Below are 22,551 nucleotides of genomic sequence, written 5' to 3'. Positions count from 1 at the left end.
GGTTGGTCGCGCTCCACAAATGCGACGCGCCAAGCTGTCCGTGCGCGGAGACTGTCTTGACCTCGTCGCGAAACATTCAGCGATAGTGGTTGATCGTAAAACACCGTAAACATGCCTGGACGGAGTCGGCCAATCGATAAATTTGCCGCAGCGGTTGGCAAGTGCTCGAAAGAGGTATGCTGGTCCCAATCTCGACGGAAAGAAAGATTCTTATGACGGGTAGAGTGCTGTGTATGGCAAATGCATACTGGCCGACTATAACAATGTACACAAGGACAAATGCGCCGCCGAGTTCATGAAGCTCAAAGACTGCTATCTGGTAAGCTCCTGTCACGATTTCGATTGGCTCATTCTAACCTAACATTGGTCAGGCTGCGTACAAGAAGCGATGAGACGGTGGCAATGGCCCCTCAGCTCAATTCGTAGAATCCTTGGTACATCGCTGGGGTTATACTCCAAGACCACATTATAGCCAGTTTCCACTTATTGGGTCTATTATGTGGACAGAGATGTACGCCAATCGTTCCAACAGGACAAAGCCTCGTGGTGAGCAAGCTGACGTGCTCATCAGCGACAATCCATAAATTTCAATTGTTCGATTTGTTCATCTACTCATATATAACGTCGAGACGTCGCAAATGACCCAACACTGTTTTCAACGAACCTCAAAGATGCCGCAAACAAGCGCACATCGTGATTTCGCTCAATCTTGCCCTTTCAACTTCACTAATCTCAGAAGGAAAGTTGCCTTCTGTAGCTCCTGCTCCTCCTGCACAATAACTGTCTCGTCATCCTTCTCTGGGATCTTGCCCTCCAGCTCAGTGATGACGTGCTTGTCGACGTTCCTCCTCAAACTTTTCTCGAAAAGTGCACCCTGTTTCTCGAAGCAAGCTTCGATGCCAACGTTCTCAGGATCCGATAGCACGCGGTACTCCATGCCCACATCATCAGTGGGCACCAGATTAGCCTTCTTGCGAAGATCCTGCACACGGCGGATAATCTCACGAGCCAGGCCTTCTTGCTCGAGCTCGGGGTAGCTGGCAACATCGAGGATAATGAGAACGTCGTCGTCGGTGTTGAATTCTTGGTCTTTGTTGCTATCGTCCTTGGCGAGGCCGCGCTTGACCATGAGGTCTTCCTTTTCGACCTTGATACCATCGACCAGCATCTCGCCGTCCTTGATGAAATCCTTGATCTGCTGGCTCGTCAAGTTTGGCAACGCCTTCTTGACCTTGACAGCATCCTTTTTGAGCTTCTTTCCGAGAACTGAGAAGTCTGCCGAAGCAGAGTACTGAACGTGGTACTTCTCCTCATCGCTGGAGAAAATGATATCACGCACGTTCAGCTCCTCGCTGATGTAGTTGTTCTTCTCCAATGCGCGCAAGTCATCCAGGTACTCTGGATCAGGGTGAATGATCACGAGCGTCTTCAAAGGAGTCTTGAGTCCCCTATTGGCGCGATCTCGGCAGATGCGGCCCAAGTCGATGACCGCTTGCATGCGCTTGACCTGTCGCTCCACCACCTCATCAAACAGCTCTTCACGAACTTCCGGGTAAGGAAGGAAGTGAATGCTTCGGTCATCCTCTGCCCGGAGCTCTTTAGGAATGTGCGGAAGAAGTCGCAGGTAGATGTTGTCGGTAAGGAATGGGGTGAAAGGCGCAAGTCCACGGCAGAGGGTATATAGGACTTCGAAAAGAGAGTTGAGAGCATGCTTGGTGTCTTCGATGCCATACTCACCCTTTAACCGACGGCGGTTAATGCGGATGTACCAGTTTGTGGTATCATCAATGAGCTATCCATGTCAGTGTGGACAATGTCGACAATAGGATAGTAATTCACCTTAAGTAACCGCGGAACAACAGTGTACAGTCGGTAGGCGGCCATTTCTTCGTTGACAAATCTCAGGAGAGACTGGCATGAGGCTAGGATCCACCGGTCCATCACGTTCTCATTGGTTTTCTCAGCCGAGGGGTCGAACACAAAGTCTAGATCCGCCACCTTCTTCAACAGCGCTGCCTGTTGCTCGAAGAACTGGTAGCTGTTCCAAAGCGGAAGCAGTACCTTCGAAACAATCTCCTTGACACCTGCTTCTTTGAAACGGAGCGTCTCGGCACGCACCACGGGCGAGTTGATAAGATATAACCGGAGCGCATCGGAGCCATAATTGTTCATGATAAGCATGGGATCAGGGTAATTCTTCAGACGCTTTGACATCTTCTTGCCATCTTCAGCAAGTACAATGCCGTTTACGACACAGTTCTTGAATGGAAGTTTGCCGAAAAGAAGCGTGCCAAGAACAGTCAGAGTGTAGAACCACCCACGCGTCTGGTCCAATCCTTCGGCAATGAAGTCTCCCGGGAAAGATTTCTCGAACTGCTCGACGTTCTCGAACGGATAGTGGGCACTTGCGTAAGGCATTGATCCAGACTCAAACCAGCAGTCGAACACTTCAGGGCTTCTCCGTAGTACGCCCTTGCCTTGTTGACTGGGAATGGTGATGTCGTCAATCTTGTCGCGATGAATGTCTGTAAGTTCGCCCTCGTAGCCGCTCAACTTCTTCAACTCTTCCACGCTTCCAACACAGACAACTTCCTTCAAGTCGTCGCTAACCCACAAAGGCAAAGGGGTACCCCAGAAACGGTTACGTGAAATGGCCCAGTCAGGCGAGTTTTGGATCCAGTTGGCGAAACGCTTTTCCTTCACAAAAGAAGGAACCCAGTGCGAACCTTCGATGTTCTTCAGCATCTGAGGAATGCTATCCTGAATCCGGACAAACCATGACGGAACCGCTCGGTAGATTAATGGAGTGTCGGAGCGCCAGCAGAAAGGGTAGCTATGCGTAAGTTGGGAGTCCACGACTAAACGGCCGGTACCCTTCAGGTGTTTGATGATGTTCTTGTCGGCAGCCTTCACATGCTGGCCTTCGAAATGCGGAACAGCGGAGGTGAAGCAACCAGCATCGTCGACCGGGTTTACGGGCGGGCGGTTCTGGTCGATGATACCGTTCTCAATGGCCACCTTGTAATCCTCCTCACCGTATGCAGGCGCTTGGTGAACGATACCCGTACCACTGTCTGCTGTCACGTACGTCGCGTTTACGACCTTGAAACCATAGTTCCTGAATTCTTCGTAGAAATAGTCGAACAACGGCTCGTACTTCCAGCCCAACATATCCTTGCCCTTCAATTTCTGTACAATCTTGAACTTCGCCTTCTTCGGGTCCTTGTATAGCGTCCGCAGCAGCGCTTCCAGCAAGATGTAGTGCTTCCCCGATGCCTCGTCGTGGATCTTAATGTACTCGAAATCAGGATGTGTTGCAAGCCCGGTGTTGGAAGGCAGCGTCCACGGGGTCGTGGTCCAAGCAAGTAGACACGTGTTTGAATCGTCCAACAGCGGAAAAGAGACCACTACGGCCGGGTCCTGGACGTCCTTGTAGTTTTGCGACGCCTCGAAGTTGCTGAGCGGTGTGCACAATGCGGTACTGTACGGCATAACCTTGAATCCGCGGTACACAACACCCTTGTCGAACAGCTGCTTGAAGACCCACCATTCGCTTTCCATGAAGCTCGTGTCCATGGTCTTGTAGTCATTGTCGAAATCAATCCACCGACCCAGTCGATCGATAGTGTGTCTCCACTCGGTCGCATATCGCATGACAATGGCGCGGCACTTCTCGTTATATTTGGCGATACCAATCTCCTTTACGGCGTCACGGCCGGACATGCCCATCTCCTTGTCGATCTCGTACTCGATGGGTACACCGTGCGTATCCCACCCGAATCGTCGCTCAACATATCGCCCCTTCATGGACCAGTACCGCGGAATAATATCCTTGATAGTCGAGGCGAGAAGGTGCCCGTAATGCGGCATGCCGGTCGCGAATGGCGGTCCATCTGCCAGAGTCAGACTTTGGAATGCTATAGCTATGGGCGGACTCACCGTAAAACGTGTAGGGCTGCTTTCCTTTGGACTACCGTCCGTCAGCACTATCAGGACAAGGACGAAGATCCAACAGTTATTCCAGATGGGAGTGAAAAGCATCAATGAATCTTTATGATTGCGGGGTGCATAAAAGACGCCGCCGGCAGAGTACCGCTTGCTTGCATGACTCGGAAGGGAAGGCGCGACCACTTACAAGTTCGACCTGGCGCAGGAAGGCGTCGATTTCCTTCCAGCGCGCAAGGATGCGCTCCTCCTCCTGCGGGAAGTTCATGGCGGGCGTGTGATCGTGTGCCTTCGTCGGCGTGGCGGGGTTATGTTTTTCTGGAGTTGACTGTGCTGCTAGTGGGCTGGTGGGGCAATTTCCTCAGAAACCTTATCGATAGCGCATCTCTTGACTCATCCCTGCGTTGCATCTAACACTTTCGCGCGACCCTCGGACAGATCTGCGGTAATTTTATGCTTCTCAACATGGCCGGACGAACCTGTCCATTGCACCACCAACCATTCTGTCCCTCATTGTCATTGTTGAGGATGGTCAGTCGCTGCTGCCCCAGCAAGTCTCAACCGATGCTGAGATGAGGCTCCCCTTCAAAAGACTTCGTCTACGGCTTCCTAGATCCTGCGTGGGGACCTTTGACATTGACTTATGCCGCCACTCGCCTTGATAGAACTCCATGCTCGTACCAGTCGCGGGGCAATGTCCCTCTTCACGTGCTCCAATTGACCTCAATGGCATATGCAACTGAGATGCCCTTCTACATCACCACTCCCTCTCGGACTATATGTCCTGCAGCACGTATCGACAGCGTGCAGTAATTAACAAGTCTCAGATTACCTTATCCACGAACAAGCCCAATGTGATCCGCTCATAGAAATGGCAGCCGATTCCTTTTCTTCCAAAAACGCACCCTTCAACATTGCCATCCCGCCTAAGGTAGGTTCATCAGACACCCACTGTGTCCTTTTGGCATAATTATTCAAGACGGACGGTAGCTTGCGGCGCCGGTCTGGACTCCGAGGTCTTCGAATTGATCGGTGCTAAAGGACTTTGGAGCAGTTTCCGGACGAGTGGCATCGGAAGCACACTTCAAGACTACGACAATACTGATTGCAGTAGCTAAGCATGTGTGAAGGAGTGCGCTAATACAAAGGTTGCTGACAAGACTGTGGAGCTGTATCACGATTGTGCAAACAACTATCCCATTGTAGCATCGACTTTGAGAAATTCGACGGTTGGAGGTCAGCCAACCGCAACAGTGCCAAAGCTTCCTCAATGCAAGAGCACGGCGTCGGTCACGGCCATTGATGCCAAGTCGACGACAAATGTCAATCCTGTACAGAAACGCGGAGGGCAACCGCTGCTGCAGGGACGGGTGCAGCGACGTCGACAGGCGGGATACTGACCTCGTTCGTTAGGGACCTATTGCTATTGGCTGCAATCTTCTTTACCGAGGACTGGTGGGATCCTACGCGGCCTATGGGGCTTCTCGTTCCAAGCTGTCTCAGTATTGACACACTGCAACACTTCAACACTCACATGTACCTTCGAGCCGCATTCGGGAGAATCAGCTCTGTATGGCCAAATGTTTACCCTTCGTCCGCTGCCCCAGAAGTTATTCCAGGATTTATGGTTATAGTGCACCCTGTATGTGCATTGCTATGGAGAAACATTCGAAGATTGCACGCTTGCGCATACGCCTTGGAATAGCTACTGTTTCTATGCAGATGGATAGCGAAGCGATTCACCAACAACCACTTTCGGAGCCACTGTTTTGTACAACACCTCGCATGAACGCTGCCACGTAAGGCCTCGACGACTCAGCTGCAGCTCGTTCGAGATTCGTCGATGGCGGAAGGTGAAACAGATTAGAGGCCAAGACTGAAGCGAAAGCTTAGGCGGCACCACCCTGTCCAGCGCTGGTGAAACGTGACAGGCCGCGACTCGGACCTCACCACCCAGGCCGACTGGATTCCACGATGTTAGCCTCCGATTGATGCTCGCCCGTGATACATGCGCCTCGTCATCCTGGCGAGCGGCAACTGTTTCTGCAAAGGTCACTAGTCCCCAACGAGCTAGTCCTGAGGTTGCCGCTCAAGTGCGACAAATGTCTGAGCATCGCTCGCGACAGTGTGCTGTGGCAATGCCTGAGGAACGCAATGAGTAAGTTTCTTTCAAGTTTCAAGCAGGCCTGGGCCGCGTAGGTGTTGACGAGGGCATCCAAAGTTGGGGTTGGTATATATGGGGTAGGCACATCAACACCAAACGATTCATCAGCTCATCCCAGCTTTTCAACAACAACACCACCTTCTCACTTCTTTTATCTTCCTCGGCCGGTCCGATTTCGCTTCTTACATTCCTATTTTTTCACGGATTCCTCAACGTCCCAACTCAAACAGCGTTCAATATGCGTTTCCTCATTTCCCTCCTCTTTGCGTTCATCGCAACTGCCGCTGCATTCCCGGAACTCCATTTCCTCGAGGCCCGCAAGCATGGCAACGGTACTTCAAACGGAGGCGGGAAGAAGAACGGCACGGCAAATTCAGTCAACAAGCAATGCAGACAGATGAGCAAGATGGTCCAGCTCACCGAATTGGCCGCCAACCAGACCAAGCTCGATGCTCTTGTGTCCAAGGGCAAGCTGAACGCCACTGAGGTCCAAGTAATCAAGGATAAGGCAGCAAACGCCACAACGACCCTCAAGACCCTGCAAGCCAACACTACCCTTGTCGACGAATGCAACGTTATCGCCGCCAACCAACAAGTCAAGTCCCAGTGCTCAGCCATGAAGAAGCTTGCTAAGACTGTCGCTCTCGCCAGTAACACGACTGCGATGGATGCTTTTGTCGCCAAGAAGAAGCTGAACGACACTCAAGTCACAAAATTCAAGGAGCAGATCTCCAAGGCACAGACCAAGCTCCAGGAATTGCAATCCAACACTACTCTCACCGATCTTTGCGCACAACAGAAGTCGCAGAAGGGCGCGGACAACAGCGGTAGCTCCACCACCGGCGCTGCGGCCGATTCATCTTCGTCTACACCCAAGCAAGCCACTGGTGCCGCCAGTGCCTTGACCCTGCAGACGGTCCCTTACATTTTCGTGCCGGCTCTGGCTGGTGTATTCGCGTTTCTATTGTAGATGAAGCACCAACAGTGCTCTGGTTGATCGGCACTCAGACGCGCGATGCACAAATAGGTCTACATTAAAGTATTCGCAATGGTAGAGGCATTAGGCCTGCCGAGATACCCCTATCAATATGGGAAATCCGCAGAGGTAGCATAACGACGAGAAGTGCTTGGAGGAGGGTGATTTTCTGGGCGGAGCACTCGTTCATGTATATTCAGTCTTAGATTCCCCTTGCATATATACCCATCAGTCGTTACCGCGCTGTCTTGTTCAACTGCTGTGAACCTCGACTTTTCAGAACCTTAAGCGTCTTCTTAAGAAGTCGCAAAAAATTTCATGTATGAATGGAGAAACGATATTCTAGGCAGAAGTGTCCACGCCAGCCTCGGCTCGAGAGCGGGGCTGTGCTTCAAACCATCTCGTACGACTCGTTTGGGCTTCTACAAGTTTACGCAATCCTTTCTTTCGTGTATCATATTCTTATTCGATATTTTAGAAACAGCAATGCTGCGTTTTCCCCTTGTGGAAGATCTGAGGTCCACCATAAATTTAATGAGACATTTACAGGATCTGATTGTCAGCGCCATCCTCCGCATACTACCCCGAGATTCCTTGTCCGAAGGCCTAAGGGCCAAGAAGCGCACTCTAGCTATTGATCGCGCACTCAAGAAAGATACGATGTATCACTTTCCCCCGTATAATGTCCTACCACTCGGCGATGCACACGCGATAAGGGATTTTATTGAGGACCTCAAAAGGAATGACAATCGAGCGAATTCCACGAAAACGGAGCGTCTCGACTACCGTGATGATATATACCGATTTGTCATAACGTGTGCCAACCAGTTGTTTAAGGCCGTCGATGAGCGGGCTGATGTTCGGAACCAAGTGGAGCGCGTTGACGAACACCACAAACGACTGCTGCATCAACTCAACCACTGTCATTCCGGATCAGACAATTTGGACGATCAAATTGGAGGAGCAATAGCGGCATTGTGGAACGTCGAAAGGATAAAAACCGCGTTCAAATCCCACTATGCAGTAGAGTGGGTAGGCTCGGCATCCTACTTCTTCGACAACATCCTCCGGCTGACTGCGCCAAATTACTTGCCTACCGAGACCGACATTCTCCACGCGCGGAAAGGCTTCTACGCCGGCATAACCGAGCTTCACTTCAGCCTTCCTAATATGTCTTTGAACTTCCTGGACGTCAGGCTTGGAGGCGAGAGACGCAAATGGATACATCAATTTGACGATGTTCCTGTGATCCTCTTCATAGTGAATCTTTGTTCCTACGACCAACTACTCTCTGGGTCTAACACGATCAAGAGTATGATCACACTATTTGAATCAGTAGTGAACAGGGAGAGATGGAGGGATGCAACGTTTGTGGTTTTCTTGAGTGGCGTCACCGAATTTAGGCGGAAATTGGGTGCATCGGATTTTGGAGAGTATTTTCAGGACTACAATGAATTGAACTGCGAAGGAGATGAGATAGAGAAGGTGAAGCGGTATCTGGTGAGGGAGTTTGAGAAGGTCAACAAGGAAGGAGCTTGGGTACGGATAGCTTTCGTGGATTCGGGCGGTCAGGGGAATATTGGGGCTGTTGGGGATGCTGTAAAGGACAGCATGCAAGGCGTAAGGTGTAAATGAGATTTGAGAGTCATGGCCACAGTGGCTGACACAACAAATTGAACCAATTAGCGCGCACCTATTTCTGTCGTATCTGACTCTACTATGCAACCAATTAAAAATATAGCGTAAGTGTTTAGATACAAATGCTTACAACAGGAAGTCCAGTTCTTATTGTCCGCCACTTTGGGTCTTCGTGGTTGTCCAGATGTTCTTTGTTGAACCGTTGTGCATCTCCCTTTGCAACGCCTTTCGTGTCATTTGCATATGCGGCAAGCCAAACTTACGACTTCCTAACCTCATGCGTGAGAATCTTGCTAGTGATAAATAATGTTAAAAACTATCGTCTAGTGCAAGCGATCAGCTCTTGTTCAAATGCAAAGTAGTGATGATTGATGGAAGTAATTGACATTTGCCGGCTCGCCTACGTTTCTGGTACCTGGGCCTTCATAAGTGCAGGGGTTGCAATTATTGCTAGGTAGAATAAGAGCCTGCACGTTTAAGGTTCGTGAGAGCTCCGCTCAAAGTACTTCGTAATCTGCGAACACCTAAGTGTGTAAATCTTCTGTATACAACCATAGGGACACAATGTGTTGTTGGTGTCGTTCGTCGAAGAAATGAGAATGGATATCTAGGTAACTGCTGACTAACTACCAGTGCGGACTGCTTGGCACACCGAGCAGAATTTGAGGATGTGCTCACCCGGTATGATGGTCAGATGGTGTCGTTTCGACTAAGGCAAAATGACAGCCAAGAACGCCGTTGTTGCCGTGTTTCTTGGACGCTCGTAGCGACTTTCGTATATTTTGCCAATGACTTTCGGCTTGGTAAGACCTGAATTATGGAACAAAAAAGTACTTTTCACTCGGGAGATGATGGCAAGCCATCGCAATCGCACCTCCGAGCTTACGCGTAAGATCCAGATTACTGAGACGGCATTGCGTGTCTACCATAAGCGATTCAGCTCTTCCAACGGAGAGTTGATTGATGGGTATTACACAAACAATCCCAAGCAACCATCTGGATCAGAAGGGCAGAATAGAGATCGTTGAGACACGCCATGTACAGTCAAATCTATGGTGTTTTCAAAGACACCCACGAGTCTTGCGGACAGAGGGGCCCATTATCAGCTGCGTTGATTGGTCGAGACGCATTTTGACACTGCACTAGAGCGTCCACCTCGAGATGGCGCCTCACAAAGTTCGGACGGCGCATTACACTAGCAAAGCTTGAGTGGGATAGCCGAGATTCAATATGCACCAAGGCCCGCGGACAACTTGCCGCCTACACTCATTGGCAATGTGGCCGGTGGCTTCCGATCATCTCCCTCGGAGGTCGATTATCCGCTCCCGTTCTTATTGCGCTTCTTCGCACCCGCAACAACTCCTGCATCGCGCATTTAGGTTCTTGCTAACAAGCCAAAAAACCGGGGATCAATTCACCCTAGTCCGATATCCCGCTAGAGGATCCCCTTGCCGCATCGGACCCTTTGCACTTGCCTTGATTCAGCGGAACGCAAGATCAACATGCCGGAAACAGTCATTTCTAAATATCCTTTCATTCTTGCGACCGTTGCAACGCGCAAAGAAGGCACTACGCGAGAGCAATTTCGACACCACAATGAAACCGTCTACGCTCCTCTGCTGAAGAAAATCGCGGGAAAAGCGCACCCGCTCACATGGACGCGACGTTACCACGTGGACGAGGGTGAAGGCCCGGTCGGTATTCCTAGACTCCTGATCGGTACGGACGACGGTATGGACTGGGATTGCTTCGGCGAGATGGTACGTTTGGACGTTGCGAGAACTTTGAGGGGATGTTAACGAGCGTGTGATAGACATTCGCGGACGAGCTTCACTTCCAGCAATTCATCACATTAATGCACAGCGACATTGCTGAGCCGGCATTTGAAGAGGAGGGCAAATTTGCTATCCCAGAAAAGACGAAATTGATTGTCATGAGGAGAGACGTTTCGATTGGAGAGCGAGCGCAGGTGCAAAAACTCGACTAAGCAATGAGTGTGTATGAGAAGTTGCTGGCGTTTCATAGCGAATCTTGTTGGGTCGCAACAGACGAACTCAGTTATGGTTACATCATGAGGATGTTTTGTGTTAATTTAGTTATGTGAAAGTTGATGTGCTTGGTTATGGAAAACGAGTCTGCAAAGAAACTGTGGGCCGAGCAAGTAACGTGTAAATATTTGGCTGAACAAAAGTTCAGATCTCCATAAACGATATGTGCGCGTCATGACTGCAACACCATCATTTTGAGGGGAAAAGAAGTTACCGCCAGACGTCGCACTTTCTCCAGGCTCGAACTTGTCCTCCTACTTCCGAAAGAAAATGATGCGAGGTTTGGGTGGACCCGTGGACTAAATAACCTTAGAACGTCACCAAATGCTCAAGGAAACAGTCCATGTCAAGATAGTACATGTGCCGGCCATTCTGTTTCCGCCTGAATAGGCAGGCGAACTACCGATACCATCCTAAGCCAATTTTTGTGCATGAGAGAAAGAATTACCTGTATACATCCACTCTATCTTGCAAAGTCACTTCTACATTAAGAGACCAGTTGACCTCACGCAGACAGTGAAGTTTACACCTTTCAAAGCTCTGAGCATGCAAGGTAGACTATAAAGTCATAGTGTTAGAACCGTATTGCAGAGAAGGTTTCTACAGGATGATGCGCTGACACACCGGTTCGTCGTGTCAGGCTGTGACCACTGTGCCTAGGCTAGAAGTATAACGTCTTTCGGGCATTCTGCCTGCCACCATGACTTTCCACCATCGTGAAGTAGAACAAGATAGTCATCCAGCCACAGTGACGCGATGTCCAACCACAAGTCTATGTAACTATGTACGGAGGATCCTCGGTGTGCTTTCGACACAGGGTAGACCGAGTTGCGAGATTCACATTGCATTCGGCTCACCGCAAGCATGGATTCAGCTGGCCGCCTGGCTCCCAGCCCTGCCGATCTTCCATGCACTACACGTGTAACCTTATTCTTTCCGCCGCTACATATAGCCACGCCCTTGGCCATCAAGGTTTCCATATCGGTTGTTTCTCGATCGCGAACCAACAACAATGACTTCAATACGAATATTTTGCCCCAAGCTTCAACTCGGCAAATCAAAACTCGTATATCTGCTAAATCGTAGCTTATCATCTTATCTGGGGAACCTGTTAACTTGCCTGGTTCTTGAGTATCTCGCCGTTGTTTTGATTGAGTGGGGAGGTTCTGAGTCTCAATTCACTACCGCATAAACCCCACACACCTTCACTTTGGTCTTCTGCTGCATTATAGCTCGACCCTAGGAAAGCCAATCGAGCGCATTGAATCGGCCACTACATTTGCGCAGCCAAGCACAACATATTTCGCGAAGCAGTTCCTCTCCTACCACTCCTCGCACTCATGAAAGCGCAGTCACAATTGCCTATTATTCCAATAGATGCTGTTCATCCAAGAGGTCCTGCACGTCCTCAAACCAGAATTGAATGTTTAGGCCCTCATCTTCAGCTATAAATGCAGACAACAACTGATCGAGGGCGTTCGTCATCTCCGGATTCTCAACCCGTGCGTAATGCCGAGGCCAGTACAAGATAGAGTAAGAGTGGAAACTTTGCGAGTTGTCATTTGCATGACCAGATTCGGAAATTTCAGCCGCCTCGGATCCGTAAAGAAGATAGCGAATACACTCGTACGCGGCTAAGGCATTGATTCGAGAGGTTGAGTAATCAGGAAGCTCTTGCAGGAAATCGCGAATAGAGGCATGCGCGAGTGTAATTTGATTGGATAGGGACTCAATGCTGATAAGTCCTGAACATAGGTTCAAGGTATCCTCGTGATATCCTATTGATGTTTTTGCTGCAGGGCCTTGGTATAAAGCTGCTGACTGGATTTCTGCAATAGTAAGAGGGCGCTCAGCTACTAAGATCCATGTAATAGTTCGCTGGGCAGCTCTGTTAGCAGCAATTGGATATATCTCAATTCGATCGTATATTTGCCGAAAGACAGCGCTCAGTGCGGAAGGAAGTATTGCGAGAGCATCGACTACATCGCTCTCGAGCTTGAATCTCTCCTGGTAACAAAGCCGCTGTATGTGTAAGGCAGCCCACAGAAACATAGAAGAGGCACCACGCTTAAGCGTGGCTACGATAAGTTCGCGGAGGTCCGGAGAGACATTTCCGTAGAGAAGTCTGCGCTGTTGGATAGCACAGTCTAGAGTTGCTTCTATAAAGATGGCGATATCTCATGAATTGTCCAGTGCAGTGACAGCGACTTGCGGAAACTGTTCTAGATGTGAGGCCACCCGAGTTTCGTCACGACTGGATACCATGATCTTTAGTAGGTTGGTAGATTGCTCGACAAGATGTTTCAAGGTGATCAACAAGACGTCTAGGTCGTCTTCCAACTCATCGAGTCCATCGATAATGACAGTCGCAGGACAGTCTCTCTCGATCTCCAAAATAAGATCAACGCCGTCGTCCAGAGTGAGTGCAAGTAACTCCACGCCTTCTCTTTCTGCGTCACGTTTCCGCTTTTTACTCATCATACACCAAGCGATGTACACGTTCATCCGGCTGACTGAACGCAAGTTGTTTGAGCAGACTTCGGACCACAGCAGTGGCGCTTCGTTCCCCTGGCTTTGAGGCATTCTTGGAACAGTAGAAGTACGTAACTGAGGCCTCGGATGGATCTGCTTCATTTGCGGCCAAAAACTTCTCTACATTGATAGACAACAGTTTGGTCTTGCCGCAGCCTGGAATCTCGTGAATCCATAATATGCCAGATGAAGTGGACCCGTCCCATTGTCGGTATTCGTCTCTGTGGCGAAACCATTCACCTGTGCCTGAAAGAACCCCATTACGCACCCTTCGATGCTCTTCGCGGTGATTCGTTGAAGAAAGCCACAGACCCAACGCTTGTTGTTCATCACGTTCAATCATCGCTCTGAACTGTGATAGATTCTCCACAGATTGCACGACAGGCTGCTCAAGCAAACCGAACAATCTTTCTAGCGCATGCTTGTGAGCAAGTTGTACACGCTCTGCAGACTGCATACTCGAGGCTGTTCGTATAGCCACTTCGCCGTGAAGTAATTGGGCGACCCTCTCCACTTCTATCTCAAGTTCCAAGAGAATATTAAACGCTTCGCCGGTCCCTCCAGTGGAATTGAGAGCACTTCCGAGGAGCCGCTTAGGAGTGCTTTGGTCGTAGTAAGCTGTAATCCATGCCAGGTATCGTAGCACCGCAGAACATAGCATCTCCAATTCAGTTTGCAGCAAACGTCGATTCACTTTCAGCCCTGCCGTCGTTGATCCAAGATACGCAGCTTCATAGATGCTACATCGCGATATTGTTCGAGACGCTGCTTCAATTCCCTCTGCCACAGCACGAAACTCCTCCACGTCGTTCACAGAAACCTGCAGCACCAGGCGTACCACAGCCTATGGGAGCGATGCAGCGGTAGTATCGTATTGGACCGCGATGTCGCCCACCTGCTTGAATTTCTGAATCCAATTCGCCGATTTCTCTAACAGATCGTGTATGATCACTTCCCGCCATGACCTTTTGAAAATTTCCATCTCTTTGCTAAGCGCAGCTTCTGCTTTTCCTTTACTGCGGCTAAGGCTTGCTCTGCAACATCGCTAGGATTAGCAAGAGAGACATTGAGATGGCGCCGTTCATCTTCGCTTAGGTTGTTCAAAGCACACTTCCAAATTGTCGACTCAGGCATGTTCGCAGGCGTGGGTTATCGCTGTACTGTTAGACCAGGCTGAATGCTGCCTGGCGGGATCTGGGTAGACAATAACCGTCGCATGCTGGGCGCACCGAGCTAAGCCACCCTGCTTGTCAATCCTCCACGCCCTATACAATTCGCGCGAGTTAATTGCAAAGGTACACAGTGTAAGCAGTGAAGGCTTACACATCACCGTGTCGAGATAAACCTACTGCCAGCGTACTGGGTTCTTGTCAGCCGGTGAAGCGCTGATGGTGAGGACTGGGAATTGACGTTGCCGCTAGAGAACAGCATATAGATTCTGAGAGGGTGACAGTCGTGAACAGACACTGCACAACTGTACTAAATCATCAGCAGACGAACCTATGTCGTTCTATGAACGTGATGGTGGATGAGCAGAATTTGTGTCCGCGTCTGGAGATGGGACGTGGAACGCGCCGAACGGGCTAAGCTGATGGGTCATCCTCATGACAACAATTGTCTTCGAGCGTACAGCGCGTGGCCACCTCGCTTCGCACACCTCGCTGCCAGTGAAAAGACTGTCTAGCAGGATAATAGTAATCTGGCCGGAGTGGCCCTTCAGCTGCATCGCAATCTTCGTCGCAGGGAGAATCTACCTATGATACCTATGAGATATGTAAACGAGGATTGCTGTGCATAAGCGCCTTTTCAAATTACGCTGTAGCCAATAAAGTTAAAGTCCGTCGCAATGCGCTTGACCTCGTACGGGATCGACAGATCCCTTCATTTTCTCGCTGACAGCTGCATCACATTGTTTTACACGAACATCAGAAGTTCATTTCAATCGCAATGATCAGCATCAAAGCCCGCCGTGGCGCCAGAGGAATCCGCCGTGTAAAGAGTGGTTGTTCGACGTGCAAGTACGGCCATGGTATTTTCTCTTTCTAAGTGTGTTACTCATCAGGTACTAGAACCAGGCATAAGAAGTGCGACGAGCTGAAACCGGTCTGCACTCCATGCAGAGAGTCTGGCTGGAAGTGTGGCTTCCTAGACAAGACGATTCCCTCCTCCCCAACTTGCACTCTTCGGCTTGCCGACTCCGACACGATGCACTTCGAGTATTTCCGACTTATCTGTGCTCCAGAGTTCTCCCTTTTCTTTGAGATGCACACATGGTCCGGAATTGTGCTGCATGCGGCTTACACTGACCAGTCGTTCCGCCGCATCGCTCTTGCCGTAGGTGCCCTCAGCCGAAGTCGCTACATAAAGTCTGGCCAGCACCAACCTGCAGAAAGTTACGCTCTGCGCCAATATAACATGGCAATCAGAGAGCTTAGCCTACTAGACCACTCACCTGAAAATGTCCTACGCATTGTCCTGGCTTGCATAACTTTGATTGTCCTCGAATTCCTTCTCGAAAACTACAGTAGGGTTGAAATCCATATGCGTAGCGCGGTGTCCATGCTTAGCGCACTCCAACGAGGATTTGATATCCAGACAACATTCTATCTTCAAGCCATTACCTACATTCAAGACACGATGTCTGTTTACTATTGAGGCACCCTGTCAAAGATGTCCTCAGCCAGCCCCATATAATCTATTCTCATTGGCTGGTGCGTAAACCTTAACGGATATCGAAGCAGGATGCATTAGTGTCACAGGCTGATATGCCGCAGGAATCTCGTCACAATCAGAAGATAGTTCTATAAGAGGCTCCACGATTCCTTAGCAAATATGAGTCTTGCTTCCAGTTCACCAAGGCTCTTTTTATCTCTGCCAGCAGTAGCCTTCCCCATAGTTCTAATAATGCCCACCGTCATACCCTTCAATATCGCTATTTCAGATGAGAAGCTGCGCCGGCTGAAGCAGAAGCTCCTACTTACTGAATTTCCTGATGAAGTCACGAACACAGGCGACCTTTGGGCTCGTGGTGTGCCATTGAGCGAGATTGAACGCCTGGCGGCTTACTGGGCGGAAACCTTCGATTGGAGAAGGGCCGAAGCCAAGTTGAACGAGCTTCCACAGTTCATCACCACGATTGACGTGGAAGACTTCGGACAATACAATGTTCACTATGTCCACCAGCAGTGTGATTCTAAGCATGGTATTCCGCTCCTATTCCTCCATGGTTGGCCCGGTGGGTTTTTCGAGGTCTCGAAACTACTACCTTACCTGAAAGGCGGCGAGAGTGAGGCTGCGTTCCATGTCGTCGCACCCAGCTTGGTCGATTTTGGATTCTCATCCGGAAGTAAGAAGGTACGTATGACTGCATTCCACGATGGCTGACGCGAAGAACTTGATGATTTGGCTCATACTCTACCCTGTTTCAATTTGATATGTTATACGTACATTGAATTATAGCGTTATAATTCATCAGGAGCACTCACAGTCTTGTCTGCTATAGGGAGTTCAATTTTATGGTCAGCAAGTGTGCTTCCATAGTTTCAAACTGACCAAAGCTGCGTAGGACGGATTCGCCATCGATCAGCATGCCGAAGTGTGTCACAAGCTCATGATATCTCTCGGGTATAACGAATACGGTAAGTTAGGTCGGACTGCACTTTGGTCCACTCTGTAGCTCACAGTACCATAGTAGTGCAAGGCGGCGATCTCGGCGGCCTAACAGCCCGTTTCATCTCTCTGAAATATGGCCGCAGACACTGTAAAGCAGTTCACACGAACAACGCTCTACCAGCGGAGCCAACTGAAGCCAAGCATCCCGAACTCTATGCCCAGCTTCAGTCCACGCCCCTCAGCACTCTCGAACTCAATGGACTGACGCACACCGCAAACTTCTTCTCGAAGGCTTCGGGCTACTATCAGCTTGCCTCTACTCGACCCCAGACCCTTGGATATGCATTGACAGACAGCCCAGTCGCGCTGCTCGCGTGGATATACGAAAAGCTGCATGACTGGGTCGACAAATATGAATGGACAGATGATGAGATTTGCACCTGGGTGAGCATCTACTGGTAAGTCTACACCAACTTTAGGTACGCTTAGTCGGCGCTCACTGAAAGGCACTACAGGTTTTCTACACCCGGCCCAGCTGCTTCCAGCCGCGCGTTCTACGAGTTCGAACATCGGCAACCAGAAGGAGCTTTCCCTGCCTCACAGGCCTACATTGATGTCCCGCTCGGCGTGGCACGTTTTGCGAACGATACCGTTTTACTACCCCGTCTATGGAACAAGACGCTCGGCCCTGTGATATATGAGAGCGAGTACGATGTAGGGGGTCATTTCGCAACATGGGAACGGCCAGACGCCATCGCGAAAGACCTGATAACTATGTTTGGTAAAGGCGGTCCTGCATTCGCTTGTGTGTCAGGGAAAAGCGGCTTCGACTAGTCATATCATGATCAATGATTTCAACAAGGTTGCAATGCAATGTAAACTCGTTAGGCTTAGTGAATTAGCCAAACGGTGCCTTTGTGTGTTCAACCATTCATACAAGCCCTGAAGATATTACTGTGGTGTATCATCTTGTCTGAGGGCTGCCCGTGGGGTAATCTGTTCCGCAAATGCATCCGGAAGGAATTTTCTGGTATTTTCTCAAAAGAACAAGTAGGGTGCAGATCAGAGAAGATAGTCTCTCGTCTTCAGTATAGGCGGTACTCCAATAATCCTTTGAAGACCACATCACGCAGTATCCAAATCACTTCTACTACTGTCCCACGCCTGATTGCAACTATGTTTACCGATGGACACCGTCTTCCGGTGCGGATCGGCCAACATGCATGTGTGAAAACTGCTTGGAGCTGATCTGCACGTCGTGCCATGCGCTCCACGGGCGTTACACTTGTGCGGAGTACAGGTAGTTCAGTCTGGGGGTCATGAGATTCTCGGACAACCCAAGAAAGAGCTCAACATCAAGGTCTGTCCGAAGTGCACATCGCCGATGGAGAAGACGGAGGTCTGCAATCATATGGCATGCGGTGGCTGTAAAGCACATATATGTTGGGTCTGCATGGCAGTGTTTTCCACCGCCGCACAGTGCTACGATCACATGGATGAAAAGCATGGCGGTATAGGACTTTAACTGGAGCGTTTCGCCCATTGATTCACGGGAATGTTACACAGATAAGCTTTCTATCATTTGGCGTTTGAGATATATAGTTGTAGAGCAGACATTGTCCATCTCGATCCCTTCACCCGTCATTCGTGATCGCACACAACTCATTCTGCCACCTACCCATCAAGCCCAAGATCTACCATATGGCCCACTCATCTCGAGGCTTAGTGTCTGAGATAGATGGGTAGAGCGGAGCACCAGCGCTTCAGTGCGACCACAATCCACCACCTCTCAGCTTGCACCCAACCGACGACATGACCTACGACGTACGGCCTCCCAGCGTCCTGGATCACCCACCTTCTTCCAATCACGCTCCCGTTCTACGAGCCGCTTGCAATCCTCGCTTCCTCGCAATGACACGATATCAGCCGCCGTCCAAGCCCTCCACTGGCATGCACACTCCCAAACTCGGGCCACGCCTCTCGCAGGATCCCATCAATCTAATCTACGCCGCGGCCCACAACCTCCATGCGGAAGCTCCCACGTCTCGTGCCTCATCCCACGATGATCTCTCGATCCCGATCCCGATCCCCCACCGCTTCCGCATCCTCTCCCCCAACACAACACTTCGACACTGCATGCTCCGCACCTCGAAACGCGTTCAGAGATACAAGTCCCGTGTGAACAAAGAGGTGCTAAAGATGGCCCAAGGATACGGGAGACGGTGGTACCTAGGAGGTACCACCACCGCGGTGCACATCCGACGATCTCTGTCGTCATACCGCAGATCCCCATTTCGCACCTCTCACCCGCTGCAACCAGCGGCCCTCGCTTCCGCGCGCAGTGGGTGCGCAGCTGCATGACGTCCGCTGTGTCCCGCGCTCGTCCTCACGATATATAAGCAGTGCAAGCCTCGCGTCCTCGGGCACGTGTCTACGCTTTCGACATTGTGGAAAACTTTGCTTGGCGGCGGCATGGACGGTTCCGTGTAACAGACCCAAGGGTGAGACGACGAGTTCAAGAGATATGCTAGACATGCGGCCTGAGGCTCCCTCCGTTGAAGGCCATAAACGCTCAACACATGCATCTCGCGTAGGCGCGACGACGAAAAGAGCTGGGCCTTTCTTTTGGCGCCCGGAAGAGGAAGGGATCGGCGACGTCGACGAGACGACGACGAAAACACCAGAGCTTCATGCACGGCCTCGCATCGGTGCTGCTCACACTTGATATCTTGGCGCCCACCTCAGCACTCAATCGGCCCTTCCCCCTCCTTCTCCGCTGATACGACTCGTCCCTCTCACGGTCTTGCCTGCTATCGTAGAGCATGGTGGATACGTACATTGACCAGCCCTCACAACGGGTGCGGCGTCCAACGCCAGTCGTCACTCCAAGTGCTTGCGCTGGAGATCGTGGTAGGTCGCGATACAGCATACACAGCTTACACAGCATACGAGCCTCCACTCTGGATGCAGTGCGCCAGTCCAGTCCGCTAGCTGTCTCTGGTAGCGTCCCGAGCGGCACACCTTCCCAGCAGCACCGCGATCGATCGCAGTTGCAGGCGCAATCGCACCGAATGTAGCTTGCATCTACTTATACTTTGCGCCGTTGCCGGTATCTGCGTCGTGCGTCGTTCCTGTTGTCAGCTTCTCTTCCCTCTGTTTATTAGCGCGTCGTCAGTTCCCTAGTAGCATGTGTGAGATGGCAAGACGAGGAAGAGGTAGCACATGACAGTCGCGTATGCATTCGCTCGCTACATGCACCCAGCGCAATCACATCCGTCCCGCCTGTCCCGCGCCCAGCCGGATACATACAAGTCGCTGGGCACCGCTCACGGGCAGACAGCCACCGCTCCATATCTCCTGAGAACAAAAAATACAACAAGCCATTCGCCCCCTCCCCTCAAGAAAGATAGATATCGATGTCGTTATGGATTAGAGATGGCTTTGTGTCGGTGGGGTTATTGGTTATAGATTGTAGGTTGGTTGTAGGTGTTCGAAAATGTCAAGAAAGAGAAAGGGAAAAACGAAAGGTAAAAACTCCGGTAGATGGTGATATATGGTGAGGCTCTCGACGCGCGACAGCGGGTACTCATACAAGTGGCGTCTTGTACGCGTAGCCCAAGCCCGAGTATTCGATCCGAAGCTTTAACCTCGAGGATGCGACGATGAACGACGACCCTCTCATCGGTGCTTGCGGAAAGCGGTGCTGGGCGTGCCTGCGGAGATAGATCGCTGCATTGCTAATGGTTTGTGTTACAGGCCGGAAACGCGAAGGAAAAGCAAAGCGAAGAAAGACGATGGTCATAGCAGGGTAGTGGCAAGGTCGTGTTTATCGTGGCGGACGTGGAGGAAAACGGGCTCGGGAGCCAGCATCATTCTTCCATCCTGCCGAAGAACGCGTCGTCGTCTTCGTCTGCGCGACCGCGGCTGCGAGAGTTGGACTGGCGGAAGTCATCTTCGCTTTCTTCGTCCATCTCGACATCCTTGTCATGGTGGTAGTGGTTACCGCGCATACTCGACTGTTGTGCCGTTACAGTGTGGCTGCCGGGCATGGTCATGCCATTGCCGTAATCCAGAAACTTGGCTGGGAGCGGCGGCACCGGAGGCACATCAGGAGGAAGAGCGACGGGACCAGACTTGGGCGTGCCGTACGAGCAGCTCAGGAGACCGACAGCCGCGGCGAGATCCGCCTGGTCATTTTCATCGTCTCGGTACGAGCCGGCAACCGAGGTACCCGAAGTGGTGGGGCGATCGGACACGTTGCTCCAGTGGCGATAATGGCCATTTTGCCCATTATCAGAAAATACAGTCGACTGGTACGATTGGCTGTAGGCGGAGCTGTTGGCAGAATAACGCTTGGTAGAGCGGCTGGCATAATGGTTGCGGGGAAAAGAGCCTACGGCATGATCGTCAAGTTGTGGGGGCGGGGTAGTGTCGGTGGAGCTCAAGTCGTCGTGCAAGTCAGAAGTGCCCGAAGCGGGAGGCGACGGCGAGGAGTGATCGCTGTCACCGGCCTCGGCATTCATGGCAATGAGGACAGAGGCTGCCTCGAGCAGCTGCACCTGCTGGTGCTTAGAGATGAGGAGCTTAGATGTGTACTGCCACTCAGGGGTGTGCTCCCAACTAAACAAAAAGTCAACGCAGTTCAAAACAGAAATGTGCCCAGGTCGTGCGGAGTGAGGATAGGGCATTCGTCTCGAGCGGTGAAAGTGTGTGGAAGGAAGGTCTACTGGGGGCGACTGACAGGTGCTTGGTAAGACAACTGCTGTGCTTGTATCCTTTACCACATTTTTCACATCTCAATTCGCTACCACTTGTGCGCTTGCCCTCAACCTTGAGGCGAGAGCCCTCGCTCGCACGACGTATCCTGGACTTGGAATTCGCCTTCTCGTGCTCGGGCATGGCGGCCAGGGGAGGGCCGTCGGTGATGGCTTCGGACTTGGACGCTGCGCTGTAGCTGCCAGGAGCGAAAGCGGAGCCATTGCTCGGAACACTTGAAGCCATGGACGATATGCCGCTGAGGTTGGGTCCTCGAAACTGCACGGCGGGCTTTGAGGGTCTGCGCTGCTGAGCGTCGAGCGGCGCACCGGACATGCCCTTGGCTGCCGCTGCTATCGCTGCGATGCTGCCGGCTGCGTTGTTGGTCATGCTCTTGCGACGAGTGACGCGGTGTGCCGGGTTCATCGAGGCGGCAGACAATGAATGCGAGTGCGGGCGCGACTTTGGGAGCGAGCCAGCCATGGAGCTGGAATGGCGGTGCTGGCTTGTGGGGCGGACAGCGATGGGTTCCTATAGTGGAGAGCAACGTCAGCCAAAGTTGGGGTGTGATGGCAATTGTCGAGGCAATTACGTGCCTTGAGGACAGTCATGGTGTGCTGCGCCAATTGCCGAACGGGTGTCTTTGTTCGTCGGGCAAGCGAACTGTCTCTACCAAAAAATAACACAGCCCCGGGGATCGGAGACTTGTGGTCGTCGGGCGGAGGTGAGATTGGTGAGCCGACGCGATCCGCGCTGCGGTGGGAGGAGGGCGAGGAGGGAGGCTGTATGTAAGAGAGAGCCAGCTGGAGGGGATATGGCTATAAACCGGTACTGGGTGGTGTAGTTGTGCAGTGGGTTGACTGTTCACAAAATTATGTGGA

The 22,551-nt window shown here is 51.2% G+C and overlaps 9 protein-coding genes across 9 annotated transcripts; 7 read left to right on the top strand and 2 right to left on the bottom strand.

The window, feature by feature from the left end:
* Positions 1 to 69: 69 nt before the first annotated feature.
* On the top strand, positions 70 to 661 carry CC84DRAFT_1146533 (uncharacterized protein). The gene is made up of 3 exons (XM_018176558.1): positions 70 to 174; positions 224 to 319; positions 372 to 661. Exons 1-3 carry the CDS (start codon positions 112 to 114, stop codon positions 390 to 392), a joined length of 180 nt encoding a protein of 59 aa, XP_018036783.1. The 5' UTR covers positions 70 to 111; the 3' UTR covers positions 393 to 661.
* On the bottom strand, positions 564 to 4,261 carry CC84DRAFT_1164684 (uncharacterized protein). The gene is made up of 4 exons (XM_018178537.1): positions 4,136 to 4,261; positions 3,940 to 3,970; positions 1,840 to 3,893; positions 564 to 1,792 (listed from the first exon to the last, which is right to left on the bottom strand). The coding sequence occupies exons 1-4, from the start codon at positions 4,211 to 4,213 to the stop codon at positions 704 to 706; spliced, it is 3,252 nt and encodes a 1,083-aa protein (XP_018036782.1). The 5' UTR covers positions 4,214 to 4,261; the 3' UTR covers positions 564 to 703.
* A 1,961-nt stretch (positions 4,262 to 6,222) lies between these two features.
* On the top strand, positions 6,223 to 7,315 carry CC84DRAFT_1164683 (uncharacterized protein). The gene has a single exon (XM_018178536.1). The coding sequence runs from the start codon at positions 6,348 to 6,350 to the stop codon at positions 7,077 to 7,079; it is 732 nt and encodes a 243-aa protein (XP_018036781.1). The 5' UTR covers positions 6,223 to 6,347; the 3' UTR covers positions 7,080 to 7,315.
* A 304-nt stretch (positions 7,316 to 7,619) lies between these two features.
* CC84DRAFT_1091198 (G-alpha-domain-containing protein) lies at positions 7,620 to 8,720 on the top strand (the record flags this gene model as incomplete). The annotated part of the gene is made up of 1 exon (XM_018174391.1): positions 7,620 to 8,720. One exon carries the CDS (start codon positions 7,620 to 7,622, stop codon positions 8,718 to 8,720), a length of 1,101 nt encoding a protein of 366 aa, XP_018036780.1.
* Positions 8,721 to 9,988: 1,268 nt separating this feature from the next.
* CC84DRAFT_1120339 (uncharacterized protein) lies at positions 9,989 to 10,972 on the top strand. The gene is made up of 2 exons (XM_018175576.1): positions 9,989 to 10,483; positions 10,537 to 10,972. Exons 1-2 carry the CDS (start codon positions 10,226 to 10,228, stop codon positions 10,708 to 10,710), a joined length of 432 nt encoding a protein of 143 aa, XP_018036779.1. The 5' UTR covers positions 9,989 to 10,225; the 3' UTR covers positions 10,711 to 10,972.
* A 4,236-nt stretch (positions 10,973 to 15,208) lies between these two features.
* CC84DRAFT_763810 (uncharacterized protein) lies at positions 15,209 to 16,000 on the top strand. The gene is made up of 2 exons (XM_018187352.1): positions 15,209 to 15,321; positions 15,373 to 16,000. The coding sequence occupies exons 1-2, from the start codon at positions 15,251 to 15,253 to the stop codon at positions 15,956 to 15,958; spliced, it is 657 nt and encodes a 218-aa protein (XP_018036778.1). The 5' UTR covers positions 15,209 to 15,250; the 3' UTR covers positions 15,959 to 16,000.
* Positions 16,001 to 16,207: 207 nt separating this feature from the next.
* CC84DRAFT_1146521 (alpha/beta-hydrolase) lies at positions 16,208 to 17,929 on the top strand (the record flags this gene model as incomplete). Its single annotated transcript, XM_018176557.1, has 4 exons — positions 16,208 to 16,657; positions 16,869 to 16,941; positions 16,995 to 17,373; positions 17,431 to 17,929. The coding sequence occupies 4 exons, from the start codon at positions 16,208 to 16,210 to the stop codon at positions 17,747 to 17,749; spliced, it is 1,221 nt and encodes a 406-aa protein (XP_018036777.1). The 3' UTR covers positions 17,750 to 17,929.
* Positions 17,930 to 18,486: 557 nt separating this feature from the next.
* Positions 18,487 to 19,382, top strand: CC84DRAFT_763766 (uncharacterized protein). The gene has a single exon (XM_018187350.1). The coding sequence runs from the start codon at positions 18,728 to 18,730 to the stop codon at positions 19,274 to 19,276; it is 549 nt and encodes a 182-aa protein (XP_018036776.1). The 5' UTR covers positions 18,487 to 18,727; the 3' UTR covers positions 19,277 to 19,382.
* Positions 19,383 to 20,583: 1,201 nt separating this feature from the next.
* On the bottom strand, positions 20,584 to 22,407 carry CC84DRAFT_763774 (uncharacterized protein). Its single transcript, XM_018187351.1, has 3 exons — positions 22,267 to 22,407; positions 21,657 to 22,201; positions 20,584 to 21,535 (listed from the first exon to the last, which is right to left on the bottom strand). The coding sequence occupies exons 1-3, from the start codon at positions 22,279 to 22,281 to the stop codon at positions 20,785 to 20,787; spliced, it is 1,311 nt and encodes a 436-aa protein (XP_018036775.1). The 5' UTR covers positions 22,282 to 22,407; the 3' UTR covers positions 20,584 to 20,784.
* Between the last annotated feature and the right edge of the window lie 144 nt (positions 22,408 to 22,551).

Source organism: Paraphaeosphaeria sporulosa (genome assembly GCF_001642045.1).
Source record: "Paraphaeosphaeria sporulosa strain AP3s5-JAC2a unplaced genomic scaffold CC84scaffold_5, whole genome shotgun sequence".
Classification (NCBI taxonomy): Eukaryota; Fungi; Ascomycota; class Dothideomycetes; order Pleosporales; family Didymosphaeriaceae; genus Paraphaeosphaeria; species Paraphaeosphaeria sporulosa.
This window is presented reverse-complemented; position numbering and strand designations above follow the sequence as displayed.